General features: G+C 43.7%; 1 protein-coding gene across 1 annotated transcript in view; it reads right to left on the minus strand.

Annotated features, from left to right (window-relative positions):
* LOC135912666 (medium-chain acyl-CoA ligase ACSF2, mitochondrial-like) overlaps positions 1-23,096 on the minus strand; it is a 33,096-nt gene that overhangs the window by 632 nt on the left and 9,368 nt on the right. The window contains exons 6-15 of the mRNA XM_065445157.2: positions 22,324-22,371; positions 20,787-20,892; positions 20,609-20,701; positions 16,995-17,143; positions 13,458-13,549; positions 10,230-10,303; positions 8,772-8,879; positions 4,665-4,816; positions 1,878-2,019; positions 1,298-1,408 (exon numbers count right to left, since the gene is read on the minus strand). Coding sequence (XP_065301229.2) covers positions 1,298-1,408; positions 1,878-2,019; positions 4,665-4,816; positions 8,772-8,879; positions 10,230-10,303; positions 13,458-13,549; positions 16,995-17,143; positions 20,609-20,701; positions 20,787-20,892; positions 22,324-22,371 — 1,075 coding nt within the window. The remainder of the gene's footprint in view (positions 1-1,297; positions 1,409-1,877; positions 2,020-4,664; positions 4,817-8,771; positions 8,880-10,229; positions 10,304-13,457; positions 13,550-16,994; positions 17,144-20,608; positions 20,702-20,786; positions 20,893-22,323; positions 22,372-23,096) is intronic.

A 23,096-nucleotide genomic window follows, 5' to 3' on the forward strand; every position in this document is an offset into this window, starting at 1 on the left:
CTTGTTGCGTGGCCCGCGGTATCGGTACTGCAGACAACCGAGCGAACAGGCGCTAGTGCCGAAACATCACTATTTTTTGCACCCATGTGACCACACTCCACGTCATGTCACAACACATACATTCCTTGGGATACGAAACTAAACTAGTTCATAGAAAAGATATTATAGTAAATTATTTAGGGCTCTCTAAGGCTTGCAAGTATTTTAACATGAAAGCGTTTTATACCAGGGTCCACCATCAACTTCCTGTAACAGACGTGACGATGGTGCAAATGTACAAGATATGCTCTAACTTGACAGGGATGGCGCCGCCATCTAGGAACAGTGAAGCAAAGTGCTGCATCATGACACTAATAAGCACCAACAGTGAGCGCTTCGGTGGTTCCCAGCGCAGCGGAGGCTCCAACGCGGCTTAGGCATTGTAGGCCTTCTGCTTAGGTGACGATGCAATTTCCGCACACAGTTTGTCTTTCGCGTCCGATTAACCTGTGACACCTTGTCATCTACGGGCTGCAGCTTTAACACGCCTCAGCAGTGCTTACACGCCACCTACTCCTTCATTTGCGATGACACCAACTAAGAAAACTGCTGCGCTAAGCGGCACAGAACGGTAATGACATCAAAGGGAGAATCTGCCTTTTGTCTGGCGAAAGACACGCCAGCGAGAAGCAGAATGCCTTTGTGCATTCGCAGTGCACATTGCGAACTCTGCCACTTACATTCATAAAGCTAAGCGCGTCCCAACAAAACTGGCTGCTGAATACACTACGGAGCCGGACTGAAATGCTTGTACCTTCGCCAAAGCAACTCGCCAACAGGATGCAGCGCGCCAAGCAAACCTGCAACACGGTCACCAGCCCACAAATCGTGCCTTTTGCTGCAGCGAAACGCGAGTTCACGAAGTGATTTACTAACAACCTGTTTGGTTTCGCTTGTATGGTTTGTGAATGGATGGAAACAACTTTATTTTACTCCAGCGAAACGCGAGTTCCCTAAGTGATTTACTAACAACCTGTTTGGTTTCGCTTGTACGGTTTGTGAATGCCTGTGGTTTATGGCGGATATGCACAGTGCTCCGGTGCGTGCAGCAAACAGCTTCTGTGAAGACGCGTTTCACTTTCGTGTTCTACCGATTCATGTCAAAGAGGGATCAACCATAATTTTTTCTATGGTTTCAAGGTCAAGAGCCTTCATTTAAAAATAAAAATAAAATGAAAAGTAAAGAATGCCATGTCAGAGCTCCATTAAACTTTGATAGTCAGTCCCCTACAATGTGGAGATCTTGTTTCAAACACACCTTGCCCTTGCAGTACTCCTTGAGTTCTCCATCTGTGACCTTGGCATCAGGCTTGAGTACAATCCAGGCACACACCTCCTCACCTAACCGTCCGTCCGGCACACCAAGGATCTAATCGTACCAATACAAAAAAAAAAAGAATGCTCCATCAATGCAAGCCATTTGTTAGAAGGGTACGAGTATGTTCTTCGTCATCCACTGTTAAATTACAAATACCGACGCTAACCACTGACAGAAATGCCACCACATTACAAAAATTTGCCTTGACAACCAACATTTGTCCATTTTCGATGTAAAAGCACATATGAGTTTGCTACAACACCTCAGCCTAAAATAAACTGCTCACACGGCTTCATGGCTAGATGTGCTGCTCAGAGGCGGAACAAGGGACAGGTTTAGGAGCGACAAGAAGACTGACAAAGTGAAGCATGAACATATAGCTGCTTTTAAGGAAATAAATCAGTTTCAAGTTTGTGCTTCACTTAACGTGGGACCTAACCTGTCCCACGTCATGCCTTTAAGCAGTGCAGCTAGCCCCGATTTTTCACAAACAAGCCCCCGCCACAGCGTTACTGCTCACATGACACTCCTGGATGGCTGGATGAGTGTGAAACAGCTCCTCCACTTCAGTTGGGTACACCTTCTCTCCACCACGATTCACCACATCCTTCAGGCGGCTAATGATGGTCACAAAGCCATCGTCATCCATTACTCCAACATCACTGCACGATTCGACAGGAAAGAAAGCAAATAGGCAAGTCAACACAGTGAATGCAAAGAATAGACAGGCTGGTCCAAAAGTCGCTCTTTGTGTGGCACTCCTTAATTCTGTAACATCAAGCATACCAGGTCTTTAAGCTAAGTGTTCTAAGAGCCAGAAGCGAGGGTGTTTCAGCAAAGACAAAAGTAAATTGTGTACTCGCAGTTTTTTACCATTGTACAACAAATACGCTGTTCCTCCCAGTGAGGAATGTATGAAGGGCTGTTTGCTAGAATACAATCCTTTGAGTACTGTACAGCCCAACTTCGATAATGTGGATATAATGAATCAGAGTTATAATGAATGAAATCTAAAACCTAGTTTACCATGCTTTCATTTCACTGAGTATTCCACTGCTATAACAAAACTTCAAATGCAGGATTTGATGTGGTGTCACAAAGCAAATTTTTCTTTGCATGTGGCTCAAAATGCTATGCGAACCATCATTAAAGTGCAAATTCCCACAAGAGTCACACTAAATGCATTCTGTTTAACATTTAAGCCACTAGAAACAACAGGAAATGTGCATGTTAGTCACTGGTGCCATCAATGAAAAGCAGACAAAGCTCATCTCAGGCAAAAGTTTGGTCTGGCTTGGTTTGTGAAATTTTGGTGCACAGCCCCAGCTATGGATTTGCTGGTGCCAGGTTTTGTTTGTTCTATGGCAAAGAAGTCCGACACGGCTGTGGACGACACGAAGGACGCCGACAGGAAGACGCAACAGCATAGTCTTAGCCAGTCACACCAGGAACAGCGTCTAGCCCAAGCCCCACTTCAGTAGCGCTGGCGATCCGGCTGCGGAGCTCTGCACGGCGCACTTCTTTCTTACAGTCCTTTTATAACAAACATTGGATATAACAAACAATATTTAGCTACAAATGCTGCTTTGCTATACAGAGGTTTAATTACTCCATATGACACATCACTGGCTGCACCGACATTGCTTGTTCATGATTTAGTGAGGACACTTGGTGCAAGCAAGTGTTCAGACCTAGCTTTTGACACTGTCAAAGATTAGGGTGGAATGAAGATTCTTAGTCCGCCAGTGTGAAAATTTACTGCTTGCTAGAGAGAGAGAGCAATAAATGTGCCATGTGGCTCACACAGCAGTAGTTGAGCATATGCCACTATAAACAGTTTTTACTTCTACCAATGCTTTACACTCCATATGTTCAGTCAGCATTAGCAGCCGTAAGGACGATGAGTGGTGCAATGTTAAGAGAATCCTCTGCACAGGTCTCGCAACGTTCACTAATTGGAGAGCCCATTGCCACATGAAAATGGAGAACCATCAGCTAGCGGGCCAGACGCTTCTAGAGGCGGTACTTTGCTGCAGAGAGATTATTACGCCAGACGGCCCACCAAGCAAAGCGAGTTCTGTGAGTCAAAAGTTTTATGGTCGACTTCCGCTAATTTTACCATGACGAGACCGATGAAATGGATCAAATTATCTGGTGGGTCAAATTAAACAAGATGCAGGAAAAAAATTTCCAAAACACACCACTTCTTCATTTGGCAGTACTTTCCCAATTCTAACGTGCCCTGAATCATGCAGAGGCCCACTTTCTATGTGTCCAACGCAGAAAAGTGACGCAGAAGTGACGTTAAGGCTCCTAAAAGAAGTAGAAATTTAACGTGCACCTGATTTTCTAACCAGAGAAATGAACAAGGGTCGGATATGTGTTGCATGATGGCGGCCGGGTTATTGAAGTCGGCTTCGGCGCAATACGTATTTTGCAGTAAAGGATACGAAGTTCCTGAAGGGGGCATCGTGTCCAAGTGCACTGCGCAGGCAGGCAATATATGGCTCCATTTTCTTTAAAAAAGAGAGGTGCTTGTTAGAAACAGATAAATAGCGCAATCAGACATTATGAGCTATGATTATTGCTTGAAAGCCTTCCTAAGGCAAGCCGAAAATGGACATTTCTTATGGGAGGTGGCGTGTGTCCAAATGACCCCTAAGCTCCTCCAAGACAGACGCTGCTAGTAGCGGGATTGCTACTGGGGTCACCATAGGGGTCACCAGGCACATGCACGCTAACCGGTCAAGTTCAAATTATCCGGCAAAGGCCAATTTTAGCATCAAAACAAAGAAAGTTGGGGCCCATGGAAATACATGGGTGCTGGATGGGACCTTCAGCCGAGATAGAATTAATCGGAGTCGAATTACCGGAAGTGTACTGTATTCCAAAGTTCCTGTTTACAAAAACATGAAGATGAAGGTTACGGAGTCTTAGGGTTGTAAGACAATACTAACTATAATCTGCTTGTGCTGACGTAAGTCAAATGCATGGCTCTGGTGCATGCACTTGGCGATACACACTGTATACAAACCTGAAACAACTATATTGCTCTCAAAGGAGGAATAACGGAGGTTATCTTACGCAGCATCTAGTGCACAACAGACGGCAAGGGAAATGGTGAAAAATGAGAGGCAAGGAGGAAAAAAACATTGCTGAGTACTCAAAGCACATTAAATAAATCACCCCAGTGAACCACCCAGTTGAATATGCTAATGCAAAGCACAGAAACACCTTCAAAAGTCTCATTAGCCAATGAACAGAATTGATGTTTTAGCACACAGAGTACATTATAATCTGTCTTTACCCTGTCTTGTAAAAGCCATCAGGCGTCATGGCCTCCTTCGTCTTCTGTTCATCATTGTAGTAGCCAAGGAAGACATTGGGACCGCGACCCCAGACTTCTCCTGGTGTGCCCACTGGCAGCTCTGCGCCCGTGGTGGGGTCGACTATTTTCACCTGGACAGAAACACAGCATTGCTATTGGTTTGTACAGCAGTTCAAGACATGTTGCTTCAATCGGAACCCTCCAGTTGGTAACTAAACTGCATGAACTTTACAGAGAGCATCATTTCTTGTGCTTTACCTTGGCATGCTTGAAGCTGGTGCCCGACTGTAGATCGGGTGCGGCACGACAAGTTTACAGTGCATTCTTTCCTGCGACTAAGGCATCAATTCATTTTCTGACAGCCTGTCATCGCAGAGAATCAGCAATCACTGGAATCATCAATGCATCACTACTTTGTCATGCTCTTGAAGCCACGAGGATGACGACGTTCACTATTACTCTCCCTCGAGTGCTCACAGCATGATGTTCAAAAGCAGATTATTGTATGATGTAATATAGTGTCAGATTGTCAACATAAGTTGAAAGGAATTGACAAACTTTTGCGATTCCTCCAGCTATGAACTTATCTACTGCAACCACAGACACTTTCCAATTACTTCCAGCATTCCTGAACTCTCAAGAATTGCTGTTGCACTATGCACACAATGCCATCCTGTGTCTGATGTACCACATATTCTTTTGTTCTTTTTAAGCTATACAGATTTTTAAAACATCATCTGTGGCAGATAGCACAGTTTTAGTACTTGAAATGGATTACTCTAAGAGGCAGGCATAACTAGCATGAAAAATCGAAATGCATAATTGACTGATTAACAACATTTTAATTACTTTTATGGTGGATGTTGCAATACACAAATTGAAGCCAGTGAGTTCACAAGGCCTATCCACTTGTAACGAATTCTCAGGATGGCACCAGTTTCAAGATATTCATTCCCAGAGTGTGCAACAAAATATGTTGGTGTTCCAGTGCATAAATTGGCATCTTGTTTAAAAAGTAAGTGGAACAGCAGTGTATTTTGGCTCAACTTTGATGGCACATATGTTGAAATTACTGCCATCCTCACTCAAGCAAGCAAGCAAGCTCAAGCTCACTGGCTACAATTCATAAATGGCAACATCGGACACCAAGCAATCAGTTAAAGACATAACAATTTTTTTGTAATTATTCAATCATGCATTTAGATTTACTGCGCAAATAATGTCTGCCTCTTCAAGCAATCCAGTTCAAGGGTTAGATCAATACTACCTGCGACGGGCAATTTTAAAAAAAATTCTAATTGTTTAAAACGAAGCATTTGGCAGAATAGCTTGCTGTGCCCTCCAACAAACATGCACAGATGTCAGCGCTCTCAGAGTCTGTGAAGTACACAAAACCACGCACAAATTGCCAAGCACAAGCAGCTGTTCTGTGGTAGCCATGGGTTGGCATATTCATTCGCGAGCATATCGACTTGTACTAGCTCTTTATTCACTTCACAGGCATGATATAGAGCATTAGTGAGTGATGAAGGGTGTGAGAGGATGTGGAAACTAATGGGAGTAAGCACCAGTTAATGTGAGAACGGACTAAAATGAGTGGCAGTGGTTTTGAACAGGCGTGAGTATGCATGCGATTGGGAGCGGACACGAGTGCGCGCCTCAACGGGTGCCGGTAAGTGTGAATGGAAGTGACCATTAACGTGAGTGAACGCTGGTGAGCACGAGTGGGCGTGAGCGTTGGAACGCCGACAAGTGCGAGTGCACGTGAGTGTTAATGAGTACATAGCCTGTAAGAAATATTGGCGAGTGCGTATACCCACTTATTCCAATTTCTATGATTAAGCATGTCCACCTTCCAACTACACATTGCTGCAGCTAAATGAAAACAATGGTGACAATATGACAACAATGGCATAATGGAAAGCACAGACAGGCAGACAAAGCAGAGCTAGTTTATAGTAATGTGTGCCGCAGTAAGAGAGAAAAAGAACTTAGCCCATGACTAATAAAAGGCTTTAAAATTAAAGTGGACTTACAGCCTTGAAAATTTTTGGTGGAAAGCATTACATCATGGGATGTTTTTGGGACCATCGTGTCCAGGCCTACTGTTGTGATCTGTATAGCAAGCAACATTATGATGATACTATTATGAATTTGTTGTATGATCTAGCTCTATATGTTGTTCCCCACTAATCGTCTATGAAACAGCACGTATGTGGTCTCAGAGTGCCTTTTTTATTCTCCACATTTCTTTCTCTGTTCACTATGCAGCAAGAAGCAGCAAGTGCCACCTAAAAGTGCCAACATTTTCTCTAACTTAAAGGCGCCCTGAAACACTTTTTGAACATAGTAAGAAAACATTGCTGATCGGTCATAGAGACTGCCCCTGAACATGGGAGCCAAATACTACAGCAGTGCATGCAGCAGGGAATGTACAATCTCGTGTCAAAAAACGGCGAAAGATCGCTTGCTCTCGCTTCCACAATGTCATGCAGCATCATTGAAAGGAGCTGGACCCACCAATGCTATTGGCTGATTTCGTGACCACGAGAGCATTCTCAGTAATACATAATCACTAATATTAAGTTAAATAAATGAAAACTATATATGTCTGCAATTTCAAAGAGACAGAAGGATTATTTCGTCTTTTCACTGTGCGTAGCTGCATCAGCTGCGTATGGCCTCAGAGATGACAGTGGCGTGGTGTGTAGCGTAGTCTACCACAGCCGCCATGGGGTGCCCGCGAGAGTCCTTTTGCCGCCACGACGCTCAAGTTTTGGCCGGGGCTTTGCCCTCTTGGCTCCTACGCTGTGTAGCTTCCAGCGCACTAGCCGAGACGAAAAGAGAGAAAGCCGGGTATCGGTGCGGTAACTCAGTTTATAGTTAAAGGACCCGAAAGATGTTTACGGCATGAGATTCGTAACATGGCGTACTTTAAATAGTGAGGCCATTCTACGATTTATTAGAAAGGTGTTTTAATGCACCCAGTTTACCATAAAAAGTGTTTTATTCATGCTCTGAAAGTGTGTAGACAGTAGTATGTCTGTCAATGTAATGGCATGCTACCAAGGCACAACGTCACCTCTAGAATTTGATCTGGTGTCTTCCTAGCTCAGGAGCCAGTACCTAAACACACGTGTGGCTATGGCATTGACACAACAGTTGTTTTCAATACAAGTTTTAGGTTATTTCAAGTCATATATACTACAATGTGGCAGCAGTGGTCCATAAATTATAGTGGGTCTGTGCTTTTGGGATTCAAGGATGGGTCGACAAAAAAAATGAGATAAGTAATTCTGGCTGTGAGCATGTGTAGCCACATCACCATGTTGTCACTTGGCACTGCAAATACTAACAAACAACACATTGTTTTTAAATGCCAGTGATAACTTTTTCAGCAAATTTGATGCTACTGCCTACTTTGGGAACTTGTTCATATAAACTTTTTCAAGGAAAGTACCTTTCTTGCATCGTTTCACCATCAGAAAACTCCCACCAGAAGGTTCAGGGTCCAACGAGCGAAACTTTTTTGCAAGCAGAGCCTTTTTTTTCCCATAAAACTTGGCACAACATTTGTAAAATCATATAACAAGCCCAAGTAATTATAAGCCCAAGTCATTCATAAACTTTATAGAAAAATTTGAGACAGTAGGCAGATGTGCGAGGGGAAGGAGTTTCAAGGCACAGACGGGCAACAGACGGCACCGACCCAGAGTACAGCAAACAGCTGTTCACAGTCGATTAACAAGGCAGAGAGGAACGTACTGACATGCAGACAGATGAAGGAAGCAGAAGAGGCAACCATGTGCACCACGAGCATGAGCGGAAGCACAAAGGAGAAGCTGGAAAAGAATGAACATCTGCACTCAGTGACTGGGCAGCAAAATGAAAAGGCAGGCACAGCACAAGTCAGCACCAGATGTTCATAACGGGTGCTGTATAAGTGCTTTACCTGAACAGATCACTCAGAAAGTCATTATAGAAGGCACTCCTTTCCCATCACTGCTAGGCCCCTCACAGTTTGTTTTTGTTAGCAAGACGCATGTGGCTGGTACCTATATTTGGGTAGAAGGGAGACAACCTCACCTCCAGGCCGGCTAGCGGTCGGCCGACAGTGTTTAGCTGCTTGTCATCAGGGTCGTCGTTGCTTGTCACAATGGCCGCCGTGGTCAGCTCGGACGTGCCATAGCCCACCTGAATGATGGTCGCAGAAGTGTTCAAACAACCCCAGTATTTCAGATTGCAGTAGGATGGCTTAACGATACTGAAGTTTCCATCGCTTAAAAAAGTGCATGTTGTGTCGAAGGCATCAGAGTAGCAAACTTTTTGCCAACATCTCTCGTTACTAACTGGTTCGTTGATCAACTTCAACATCCAGGAGCAACACCTGGACTATGTGTGTCAACATCTCTCCCTACTAACTGGTTCGTTGATCAACTTCAACATCCAGGAGCAACACCTGGACTATGAAGAACGATGCAGCAATGGGGTTCTGGAGTCACTTTGGCTGTGTGGGCACTTTTAACATGCGTTTGTATCTAAGTATGCGGAGACTTTTGTGTTCAAGCTTCCATCGGGACATAGTGTAATTGCAAAGACCTAGATTCGAACTTGCTACTTCATGCACAGCACCAATTACCAAGTGGTACTGTCAGTGGCACATTGAAGCGTAGTGCACAATACGTACATACGTCTGGAAATTTAAGTCAACAGAAACAGGCTATGTAAAACAAAACACCAATATTTTATGGTAACAAGATAAAGTGAAACATAAAGGTATGCTGCATTACGAAGATTCATAACTTAAAACTTGCAAGCATTGCGTAGGCAATTCATTCAAAAGCTTTAGCGTAAACAAGAAACACTCCAGGAATGTAAGCTTAATCATACTGAAAAAAGAATAATTTTTTCACAACATTTTAGCACTCTCATCGTTCAACACTTATTCATGAATGCCACATAAAAAGCTGTTTAAAACCTGTACATGCAATCATACATTAAGTTTTTAACATCTTTATAGGAAACTTGAAAGACTGATGCTGGCATTTAGTTTCTTTTACTTTTTTCCTTCAAGTGCGGTGAAACATAAGCGATTCACCGATTAGCAAGTACATTAGAGAAACAGCACAGTAGTTGCAGCATCTGTGGCATGTTTCCAAAGATGTGCAGATCACTCCCACCGAACTAGAACTTCTTTAAAGGCATAGAAGTTACACTTACTTCAGACACTGTTACCAGGAGCAGGAATGCTCAGTGAGGCATTCTCAGTCAAATAGTAGTTACACACAGTTTGGGTCATGAATTACAGTCTGCAGTAGAAGTACAAAGATTGCTGAATGGTGTGGCTATTTCTCTGCCACCATGATATCATTATTTGTGGTTATGAACAGGGAAGATATATAGTTGCAACATCCTCAGACAAACTTGCTCAACTGCAAGCCAGACTACTCTGATAATGCAACGCAATAACCTTTCAGTCTACACACAAGTATGGACACCAAAAGCAAGTGTCCATTTAGCATAAAGAGGACTTTCCGTACTCACCCTCAAGCTCACATTGAGCTTCTCCCGGACTAGGCTACGTATCGCAGGAGTGACGACAGTTCCACCGGACTCCCCTGCAAGAGCTCACTCCAGTTAACACGAGCGAACGAAATAATTGAAATGATAGGTCGATGACCCATGGTGCTAGAATCATTAAGCCTCGACAGATATGGCCAGACAGAATTCATTGCTTCTAGAGTAACATAATAGTCAATGTACTCACACAAGAGCAAGAAGCATGCAGTCACCTCTTGTTTTTATCATGCACTCAGGAACAGTGATGAAGTCATGTTTTTGCCACTCTTTGTGATTTCACCTGTGACATCATGAGCTAAGTAAAGCAACAAGAAGGTTTCAATGGTGGCCAGTTGATAACACATTTTTTTTTGTTTATTGCATTGCTCTAGTGCTGCAAAACAAAGCACAATGCAAAAATATGAAACCATTTTGTCACTGTTCCTTGTGTTGTTTCGTTTTATCTATGCAGCGCAGTAAACCAAATGGCACATGTTAATAGCAAAGTTGCATCCAGTGGGACAATGAATTCAACTCCCATGTCATCACATCTTAAAATTAAAGCTCGGCAATCTTCTGAAACTACTCTTCGAACTTACAACAACCTCTAATTACACACAAAGTATGTACCACAGTTCATAAATTTGCCATAGCAACACCCACGACTGAATGTTATCTGATTGTTATCCGATTGTTACCTGGATGTTATCTGAATGTTAGATCTGATTTATTTTATTGTTGCCATGACAACAAGACAAAACAGTACGAAACAACAAAACCCCATTAACTGAAAGTTGTAAAAACTGGAAAAAATAATATAATACAGACGGAGTTTCGAGATAAGCAAAATAAAAAAATAGAAGTTTATGTAAAGTCTGTGCGATAGATCGCACAGAGCCTTTACAAAAAACGACAGTCACTTTAGCATACGCTAAAAGGATGAAGGCGAAAGTCTGCGCACTCACGGGACATCCATTACATTACTTGACATTTTCATTCGAATGCATTGTTACTTCCTATTACTTGTTTTCTCCCACCAAAGGTAGTGGGTTTGAGTGCCTTAGTTAACTCTATGTTAATTAACTGTGCTTTAATTCACTTTGCCGCAATTAACACCAAAAGTCGTGTGTTTGACTTCCACAAAACGTCGAGGGTTCGACCCCCAATTTTGGGGCCATTGAATTTTGGTGCCATAATACCAGACAGTCAAATTTTTGTCCCATGAGCAGTCCAAGACTTTCGCCTTAAAGGGACCCTGAAACGCTTTTGACGATTTTCTACAAACGTACTGAGTCGTTAGAGTAGGTCCTTCTGATCATTAATTGACACATCTAAGTGCTCTGCGTAAAGCGTGTAATTTATTATAAGGTTTTAAAAATGCACATTTCTGCCGATCGCAGCGCACTGCTCGGCGGAATTTTAAGCCGCCCCTACCCATATGACCGAAATCACCCATATTACGTCAGTGGGGCGAGCTATCTGATCGGCTGACCAGGGCACGTGATGGATAATTTTTCCAACTTTTTGGTAAACAAATGATCTTCGTAATAGTTGGAATGTTAGTTAATTTGTTTTTATGAAAAGAAAGTAACATAAAGCGAATGCACAAGAACAATTTTTCAGTACACTTAAGCACTTCCGGCACAGAGCAAGTGTCGTCTGCTTGTGTTACAACGTACTCCATTTTGACAAGAGCTCTGCGGTCAGAGTCGGTCTCAGTCTTTTCGCGAGCACTATGATTCGACTTTGTTGCCTTGTGGACTGCAAACGTAGCAACAGGCAATATGTCAAGCTGCGACATCGTGTCCCTCTGCAAGGCAGCGTACGAGCGAACTGGCTGCTGCGCATCGGGCTGCCGCTATCCGATCGGCGCCAGGACTCCCGCGTTTGTGGCCGTCACTTTACACCGGAAGATTACTAACGCAATAGCGTTTCGCGAGTCCGGTATTAGGGCAAACGCAAGCGCAAGGGGACAGGGTCTGGCCGCTTGACTGTGCCGTAACGGGATGAGCCATGAGATGAGCAGAAGGGAAAATGTGAATGCCTGCACGGTGCAGCCACCTGGTGGCATGGAGCTCAACCATACACAGTAGCAGCAACGAAGCGTATTGTTTGCTGCTGGTGCGTATTTCTCGCAGGAGTGTAATCATCAACACGTTGTTTTTATCAATGTTTAAAATGTTTAACACTTGGTTAGAGCAATATTAGCGCTTTGTTTGGCCGGTTAAGCGCTGCGCCAACAAGTGTCTGGACCGTGCAGACCGATCAGGCCGCTCACGTACGTCTACGCCAAAGTTCCTTTATCAGCTTCAGTTTATGCCTCCAGTCATTCGCCGAAATGACCAGCTTGCCTGTGGTTACCGGAATACCAGACACGTTCAGAGCTATGACAGAATGCTCACAACGCACGCTGCTTCGATAGCTCTCGCTTGGGGTCGACGGCCAAGCGGCTAGCGGAGAGGTTTCGCGTGGGCGGGGGCGGGCTCCAAACAACCGGAAGTGGACAATGTGACGTCACATCGTGACGCAGGACCAGTAAAGGCGGAGCTTAGCCCCGCTCGCTCGGCGAACGAGTTGAGGAGGAAAAGCATGGCTGGGGAGGAGGGTAACTTCTAATCGCCTGTAGCTCCATTAATACGTAACGCTTCACTTAAATTGTGGTGCGAATGTTCTACTTAAGCTGTACCCTACGCGTCTACAAAATTTGTCCGAACCGTTTCAGGGGCCCTTTAAAATAGCCCCAGTAACCACCAATTTAAATTTTTTTCACCACAGATTATAAACTTGCTGCAGCAACACCTACAACTGAACGTTCCAAGATATACAAAAAACTTCATAGCTGATTCATTTATTTGTTGCCATGACAAGACAATATGTAATTTTCTTGAGCAGCTTATGAGCCCAAGGAATCTGCAACAGCCAGTGCAATAGATATAAAACAAAAATACACGAAGTAATCCAATGACTGATTCTTATCTCACTCACAATGAATCAGAAACCTGTAAGGATCACGAAGCATCGATTTTTCACCCTTCGCACTTTTGGCTTGGTCAGTGGCTGCAATTATATGGCCACTCATCATGAACTACATCTCTAATGTTTTTTTTTTTGTGTAAGACAAATCCTCAACTACGAAAAAAAAAAAGATTTCTGATATTATCATGCACATCTGTTATTTGATGCCTTAATTTCCTAGTATCCAGTTAAGCTGACCTCGTTGGAGAGATGAGATGTCAAACTGTTTCCTCAAAGGAGTGTTGATGATGTCCAAAAACATGGTAGGTGAACCGCATAGCTCAGTGCATCTGAAAAAAAAAATAATAATAATTAAACATACATTTGCAGTAACTACGTGAAACAACTGCAAGCCAAAAGATGGAATAGACATTTAAGCAGAAGAAAAAACACATTATGAGGTTTTACGCGTCAAAACCACTATCTGATTATGAGGCACACTGTAATGAGGGACTCCTGGAATTTAGACCACCTGGAGTTCTTTATTGTGCACCTAAATCTAAGTACACGGGTGTTTTTGCATTTTGCCACCATCAAAATGCGGTCGCCATGGCCGGGATACGATCCTGCGGCCTCTTGTTTAGCAGCCCAACACCACAGCCAGTAAGCTACCATAGTGGGTAAGCGGAAGAGAATTTTATTAGCTAACGAGTGGCATTACATCTGTCAAGGCGTTACATCAGTCAAACAAAGATAAGTGGGAACCTAACAAAAGGAAACCAACAAGCCCCATGAAAACAAGTTATCTTATTTGCCATTAACGTGTCTGATTCTATAACATGTATCCCCAGTTAACACAAATGGCAAAAAAGAAAACACTGAGTGGAGCATTCAGTTTTATTTTATTTGCACTGAAAGACAAGGGCAGGGCACGCTGCAGCTCGGCTTCAAAGTTGCGGCATGAGCACCCACCGCATTTGCACAAGTGTAGGTATTCTGGCTATGAATACAACATGAGAGAAAACAGTAGTTGACCTAAAAGATAAGCAAAAGAAATTATTATAACTACATCGGGAAGTGAAGATACCTAATGCAACCATAGCCTTAAGATAATAGAATGTTCTTGCACAGCATGACATGTGATGCACATCCGCACAGCCCAATGTTCTCATGCGTTGGTGCCCATGTGGGACCACGGCAACCACCACTGCACTGCACTGGAATGCTCTAAAAGGACTGTGGTGCAGTGCTCTAAGGGGCCAGGCGGGCATAGTCTTATGGCACATTCAACTAGCCCCTATCATGCTCCGACTCAAACTGCAACAATGTAAAGGCTGCCCTTGATCGAAGCCAGAGAAAGTGTGACCAAGTCGAATGTGCAGCTGCTCGCCAGAGCAATCAGAGGCCAGCACAGAAAACACATCAGCGCTTTTTCTGTTGTAAACAAACAGGGTGCACAGGCGCCAGGACACCACCTTGGCAGACGCCACGCCAACCATGGAAGCTGTAGGAGCCATGTGACGAGACTTCCTCCAGATCTCAGTCATGCTCACCGGTCCAGTGCCTCTGAGCACTCTTAGCGTGCCGCTCTGAAAGAACTGGTCGAATGTATTCTAAGCACTCAATTTTGACGAGCTGAAAATAGCATGCACCACCAGAGTGCTCTAGAGCACTTGAAAACGAATAGCTGAATATGTCATGAATTCCAGCTGCGTTTACGTGGATATGCCCATATGCACACGCATCACGTGAGTGGATACTCCATCCACTCCTGCCCACTTTGAACTGTGATGTCATTGAAGACATGGGCCACTACTGCGCCCACTTCGTCAGTCTTCTCTCCGTTGTATTCATACGGTAGCTTTCTGGTAAAGCTGAGTTGCCTTGTGGTTGAGTCATCATAAAATTGGGGGAAAATCTCCCATTACATTCGGAGCAAAGCTTCAAATGCACTGCAAGATGTTTTCCCATCAGTTGTTCACAATGTGAGAGATCGAGCTAGTTGGTATTTCTTGACCAAACTTGGCACGCAGAAACCAGACACAGAAGAGATAAGACAAGCACTGTCATTTCACTTGTGCTAGTCTTATCCCTTCCGAGTCCGTGGTTTCTGCGCACTCAATAAGTTTGTTCAGTTGTTGACGCATGCACAGAACAGCTTGCATTATATTCATGCACATGCAGTTATCATTGCCAAAAAACACGAGCAAGGTCTAACAGACTCCTCTCTCACAGGGAAACGGAGGCCTGGTGGTTTGTAAGAGCGATGGATCTTTAGAACGTGTGCAGACCAGGAGGCCTCAAACTTGACTGATATTAATTTCCCAAAGCAAGGCAGGGGATTGTTAGAGAAGCCGTGGGGAACCCTAAATAATTTTGACCATGTGCAGTACATGCCTGGAAGGGACGGTAAGTCACCCTTCTTTTTTTCCTTTTTTCTCCACAAGAATGCAGTCGCTGTGACCGAGAATCAAACAACTCAACCTTGCGCTCACTGGAAGAATGCCATAGACACCCAGGGCATCAAGCTTGTCATGCACTGGGCCACAAAAATTTCGTACATCTTCCAAGGAGTCAGACTATGGCATACCTCACAGACGGCCAAGAGAATTTCCCGAAATAAGTCAACCTACGCTCCATTTCATATGTAGCAGGCAATGCCACGAAGGCCAGAGACAGTTTGCTCACTGCTTGCATTTGCAACCAAAAAATAGTGCTTAACTTAGGAATGAAAGACACAAGTATGTAATTTGGTGTAACATTAGGTCTCACACTTCTGAGTCACAGAACATGATGTAGTTATTACATGGAAGGCATCACAAGTCTGAACTCATTTATTACCGAATGAGAGGAGTTACCCAGTCCTGTGACCAGTGGCCAAAGTGCACTTTTTGCAATCACAACCAAAGCATAGTACACCACATACTGGAAGTACAAGGATGCACAATTAATATGTGATTTGATGTAATCTTTCGTCCACAAGTATAGTAGTTCTAATACATACAACATAGTTATTCTGTAGAAAGTTTCACAGATCAAGAACAAGTGCACTGCAAAGTGCGTGGAGTGAGACCTCTGTAAACAAACTACAGCAATATATGTTAACGAAGTTGATGCGGGAGCCAGAATAATTTTGTTATATCCTTTACTTTGTTATATCCATTATTGCATGTACCAAACTATGAATCTCCATGGGGATTTCATGGGAACATTCACTTACTTCGTTAGGTACACTATTTCATATCCCATTTCATTGTAACAAGGTTTGACAGCACTTGCATAGCTTCCAGTGTTGCCTGTTAAGAACGAAATGGAGCCATATTTTCCAATGTATAAGTAGCATTTCTTTTTTCTGAATTTCTACCTGCTTGAAATGATGCAGAGTATTAAACATTAAAACCTAATATTTTTTATTCCTTGCCGCTAACCTATGCAAAGCTGCAAAATCAAGCAACAAAAAAGTTTCAACGGACATGTCCCCTTGAATTACTATCATAAAACAGTGGGTTGAATAACGTACTGGTTTTGTGATTAGGCCTCTAAACAAGTGCACAGCTGTCTAAGTAATTTTGTCACCTCAAGCACATGTGTACAATCAAGCAACATTGTACAAGAACCTGACGGGGCCCACGACCAAGTATTTGACCCAGCATCGTTGCACTTGGTGGAACGTCTTACTGATTAACTGGCTGCATGTGCACTCAACCAGAACTTTATGACTAAGCAGCTAAATGGACACCTATGTGAGAATCCGATTGTGTTTTGTAAAGACATTTCAGAAAGACCCTGCTTCACCTGTGCTCCTGGATGGCCTTCAGGACAGCAGTGGCGTCATATGCGGGCGCTGACACGACAGCCTTGACACCCAGCACAAGTGGGCGAGCCAGCACGACACTCAGGCCATACACGTGGAAGAAGGGCAGTGGGTTGCACATCACCGTGGCCTGCAGTGACGGGCATGCCCGACAGAACAGTGCCATTCTGTCTACATCAGAGGTTCACCTTATATTTCTGGAGGGGCCACATGGAACCAATTGCAACAAGTAGATGTCTGAAAACAAGCCCAAGCAGAGGTGTACAGTGTGAAGCAGGTAACAAAATAGCAAGACAAACACGTCGTCTTCCCTGCTTCATGCAGTACACCTCTGCGAGAATGGATTACTAACGAGCGCCACCTGCCACCCTCCTAGGCCCAGCAGGCAGCATTGCATCTCGGGAAAATAGCATGTTGTTTTAGATGTTGCCAACCTGCCAGGTTGTAAAATCTTACCATGTTCTCACGTTCGAACCAATGAGAGCTAATGAAAGGAGACAAGTGCTCCCTGCATACATAACCACAAGAAGTTCAAAAATTTTAGCCACCATCACACCGTAGAAGGACCTCACGTGTCCAACATGCAAGATGTACAAACCAGAGATGAAAGTGCCGTACACCTTTGCCTGCAAGTACAGTATCATCTGCCTTCATGGTGGCTGCTTTTGAAATCCAACGACACCCATCCAATGTTGCCAACTTTTTTTTGAGGATGTCACGAAACAAAGACAAAGTTGCAAGATATTAGCAGACTTTTGCTGCAAGTTTGCTAAAGTTCTCGCTAAAACTGCTAAACGTATCTCAAATAATGTATGCATTTCGGCAATATGAAAGGGAGAAATTGTCATCCACCCAAGTGTAGCACAAAGCTACAGAGGAGACCCAGATGGGCTTCCTTTGCAGCTTCCTGCTACAGGCAGGTGGATGATAATTTCCCCCTTACATGAACCTTCATGCACCTCATGAGCTTCTGCAGAACTGATCTGCAACACTATAATAGAGGAGAACATGGTGCGATGCATCCATCAAAATGTTTCGCATTTGTCTAGTGTCCATGCAGGTGAGGAATGAATGATGACTTTGCCAGCAGTGTGTAAGACACCTTTACTGCACTAACTTGCAAAACAACAAATGATGACAGCTGAAATTCTGCATTTACGTGCAGATTGTAAGCATGCAAATGCGGCACGACTCAATGAACACATGTAACCCAATCGCCCTAGAACAAAAATACAAATACAGCACTTGCTAAAGAAATAAATTTTGTGACATACCTCACTAATCTTATGACAGGTCATGTCGTTAACACGACGACCGATCGTCCACCAATCAAATATATTTAGTGATATTGCAGCACCCTTGCCATTAAGAGCCATTCTGATGGGTTTTATAAAGAATAAAAATAGTTTGTAAGTACAATGTGAAGCCTCTTATTTTTTGGCGCACTTAACCAAACTGTATGACCTCCATTATGGGAATGAGGTTCTATGGTGACTACTTCGGCAACCTATGGTGTGCAGATAACATTGTTCTGTGAAGTAACGCTGGAGACGATTTCAACAAATGACTGAGGACTAACTGAGAAAGTGAAAGAATGGGGTTGAAGATTAATACGCAAAAAAAAAAGAACAAGTATTCATGATCATCAGTTAGCCTATAGAGTCTGTGCAGGAGTATGTTTATCTAGGCCAATTACTCACGGGGGACTCAGATCCCATGAGAAGGATACTTACAGAAGAATAAAAATGCGTTGGGGCAAAAAGGCAGGCATAACCCAATCCTGAATGGGAGCTTACTACTTTCATTGAAAATAAAAGTGTACAATCATTGCATTGTACCAGTGCCAATATATGGGGCAGGAACTTGGAGGTCAACAAAGAAACTTGAGAATAAGTAAGGACTATGCAAAGAGCGATACAAGGAAAAATGTTAATTAAGAAACACGAAGGGAGCAGGTAGATGAGAGAGTAAACAGGGGTAGCCAATATTCGAGTTGACATAGAGAAAAAAAATGGAGATGGGCAGGCTATGTAATGCATAGGGCAGATAACCGGTGACCTATTACGTTTACAGAATAGGTGCCAAGGGAAGAGAAGTGTAGTCGAGGACAGCAGAAAATTAGGTGGTGTGATGAAATTGGAAAACTTGGAAGCACCACTTGGAGTCTGCTTGCACAAGGCTGGGGTAGGTAACTGGAGATTGCTGGAAGAGGCCTTTGTCCTGAAATGGACATACATACAGTCGCCAACCGATTTTCTGGACTGCGCGGAGACCGAAAAATAGTCCAAAAAATCTAACAGTCTGAAAAACTCGTTCAGTCAAAAAAAAAAAAATGTTAATAGGCTTGGAGTGGCTCAAAAATCTCTACTAACGCCCTGCCTCATACTACGCTTGGAGGCGATCAGATTTGCTTGGATTTGCGCAAGAGTGACGTCGTCTCCGCATACAGTCTAAAGTTTCTTCGCACCACTTGGCTCTCGCAAAAGCATACGACATGGTGCCAATCACACAAATGCGAAGACGCATACTTGCCTCCTACTCTCTTCAGGTTGTGTGAAACTGCATGTAAGTATGGCATCACCACAACCTTTTTTTGTTTCCGCATTTCCTGTGAGGTTGCAGTGGGTGCCATTTTAAGCTACTCTAAAAGCAGACCTCCCATGGCGACCAACAGACGGGAAGGCAGGGGTAACACGACGTTTCGAGACATGGCACCTGCAAACTGAAGCTGTGCCCGACCTTGTGCATCCAAGGCTTTCTCAAAGCCAAATTCAGGCTCGACGAAGCAACTGCTCATTTGACGAGCTTGGTGTGTGAGGTATTAGCTATTAGCACTATCAGCTGCTGATAGGGACGTTTGGTCACTCGGTACACTTAAAAAAACAAGAAAGTCGTCAGCGTATCTGTACATCTTGAAAACATGCCTTTCTACAAGTTTCGGTTGTAACTGGCGGTCCAATTTGGCTAAAAGCATCTCACAAAGCACAGGCACAACACAAGAGCCGATGCGTATGCACATAGGTACTGCTGTCATAGCTGACAATCGTGAAGAAGAGCCTTCTACCTTATGACGCATCACACACTAAGCTTGTCAAATGAGCCACTGCTTTGTCGTGCCTGAATTCAGCATCTTTAGATATTTTACTATAATACACCTGTCTCTACAAACCAGTCTTGCACTTGGTACTTGGGAGGCTGATGCGTCATGACGTCACTATAAGCTGGTCAGCTCACTCGCCGCAGTAGTTGCAGCTGCTCCAGGCTAGCACAGCCTAACGAAATGCATGCTGCACTACAGTTAATTTTTTTATGAGTAATACTATCATATCCTGCCTTACTGCTACACAATGTCAGCATGTTCTGCTGATAACGTCAGTGACACCAGGTTCAGTATTCTGCGATGAGATTTTTAACAATTTAATGTACATTACATTTCCCAACTTATGTACGCTAAGTATGGCCATCGTACATGCAGAAAGTGTACGGCGAGTTTCTACACCTTTGGAAATACGTGTCAGTATTCTCTTAAGAGACCTTATCTGCTTACAAGAGTTGTTACAAACCGCAGCAGAAGGTGAGCACTGTTGTGACTGACCTGCGTGAGCTTTGCCCTCTGGTCGTACATGAGGACATTGTTGATGAAATTGCTGTGGCTCAGCACGGCAGCCTTGGGCGCTCCGGTCGTGCCCTGCAATATAGATAGGTTAAAGACGCGAGATGGTTCGGAACAGCCACCATGCATAAGGCAGCGTAGGCGCATGCTACAGACTCACAGAAGTGAACATTATAGTGAACGGATCACCGGCGGTCACGTTTTTCTGTGCTGCCTGCAGGTCGGCGTCTCCTCCTTGCATCAGATCTCGCAGGGAAACGCAACCACTGCAGCATCAATGGGCACACGCAGAGATGAAGTTGGCGTGCGCTCAGCTTCCATTGAAGCAGCAGGAAATAAAAGTATAAATTCGTGTTCTCAGCTCACTACAGGGCTATAGCAGGCACTGAGCATGCTGAAGAACATAGGGAATCCCTAGAGGCATTAAGTAAGTTTGCATAAGAAAGACAACCACGTCGCAACATTTCATCTCGGCACAACTAAAGATTCACCTAGCAAAGCTTCAGCAATGTGCGCACGTGCTCGCATGCACGAATACCTGAATCCTTGAAGGTGTCATTGCAAGGAGGGCACTTTGGCTTTGTGCAGCCAAAGTGTGTGGGACTCTCACAGCAATGACTAACTGCGTTCAACTTATTTGCTGGCATGCTGACAAGGATATATTCATGATGAAGGCATTTTGGGATCATTCAACCTTAAAGGACAAGATTCAGGCAACGTAAGACTGATTATACAGCATAATGTTTCATCGCCGCACCACAGGATGTTAGCACCAGCCCTGCTACTCCCCGATATGTATGTATTGTGGTATCCTGGTGTACGTATACACTAGCACCCATTATTTTACACTGAAACAGTCTACCGTAAGAGAGTATGAAATTGTGTTACTAGTTGGTTTGTGAACACCATGACGGACGGTGCAGACGACACAACAAGAAAGAATGACAGTACACGAGCTGAACTCTGCAGCGCTTGGCTGAAGGTGGCTTAGTAATGCATTGTGTCAATCACTTACGCACGAACTTTTCTCCTCATCGCAGCTGAAACACAGAGGCAGTGTACAAGAGCTTAGCTGAATCAGTATCGCGGTACGAAATTCTCCAAATAATAAAAATTAAGTAAATCTAATGCAGTATTTGGAATCTATGGGAAGCAAAGCTATTGTCAAACGGTTAATTAAATGCTGTACATTTGCATATTTTATTCCTGCATCTTTGGCAGAAAGGAAATGGACATGCACCCATGTGCTCTCGCACACCCATGCTATGCAATGTGACAACTCTTACATTACCTTGCATTTCATCTTTTTTTTTTCTTCATTTGTTTTAAATTACCGCCCATTTTATGGCCAAGAAGTCCACAAGGCCCATTATGTTATAACTCCTAGTACAGCTAACATTTTGCATGGTCCCACATTGTTCACCGACACAATCAAACCCCATTATGATGATTACGGATACACAATACATACCAAATTTTCTAACACTAAAAAGAAAATATCATTTTTTTCTCGCCAAATCAATACATCAGGAATATATGCTTATAATGAATACCAGGCATAACGAAAGCACTTCTACGTCAGATGCAACTTTATTATGGTGAGATTTGACTGTAACAGGGTGCGAAATTCGACCGTAGTTTTTATCATTACAGTGCATATTTCAGGAAAACAGTACTAACTGAATAAAGGTACTCACGGCATGCTCTGGTCACTGTCAATGATGACAGTCCTCAGAGATGGATACCTGTGGAAATTGGGAAAAAAGGGGAAAAAAGGTAAGAAAAATATGGGACACTTCTGCTTGAAGCTGCACTTTCTTTCAGAAAAACAAGAATCTTTCAGAATGGTGCAACAGTACACACATTTGCTTGCTGTCCACCGTGGCCTACACCTCTGTTCTGAGCAACAGCAAGATCACTGCCACCCGGCAGCCACCATACGGCCTAGGACAGGCAAATGCTGCACTCATGTTTCTGCTTAAACCTCCACTGTTACTTGTTTGTGGTGCTCACGGCCACGCACAATTTGTTTCGCTTCAAGAGCGACAGCGCCGAACCACTTCAAATAAAGTAAACCTGTTGAATACTGTAAGAAATCAATGGTGTTCTACGTTTCAGGGGATTGGTACAGGTTGTATGATCTGCAAAACAGAGGAATTAGCTTTATGAGCGCTTTTCATGAAATCTATTTATGAGCTCTTTCCACAACTTGCAGTGCCCCGCATGTCCACCAGAATAGTTAAGCCTGCCAAGTGCCTCTGTTATTAAGCTTTCATCATCCCATTGTTAATTAGCCAAGCAATTAGCTGTCACTGTTAAGTAGTTGCACTGAGAGTTGTCGGGCCTGAAGCTCTAAAACTTGGATATATATATTTGCCCGAATGTGAAGCATTGAAAGTCTCCCCAGGCAAGGCTTCCCTTCCGGGTGCACATTGAAAATACACAAATTGTTGTATGCAGGTGCAAAGCA

This window comes from Dermacentor albipictus, chromosome 7, assembly GCF_038994185.2.
Source record: "Dermacentor albipictus isolate Rhodes 1998 colony chromosome 7, USDA_Dalb.pri_finalv2, whole genome shotgun sequence".
NCBI lineage: Eukaryota > Metazoa > Arthropoda > Arachnida > Ixodida > Ixodidae > Dermacentor > Dermacentor albipictus.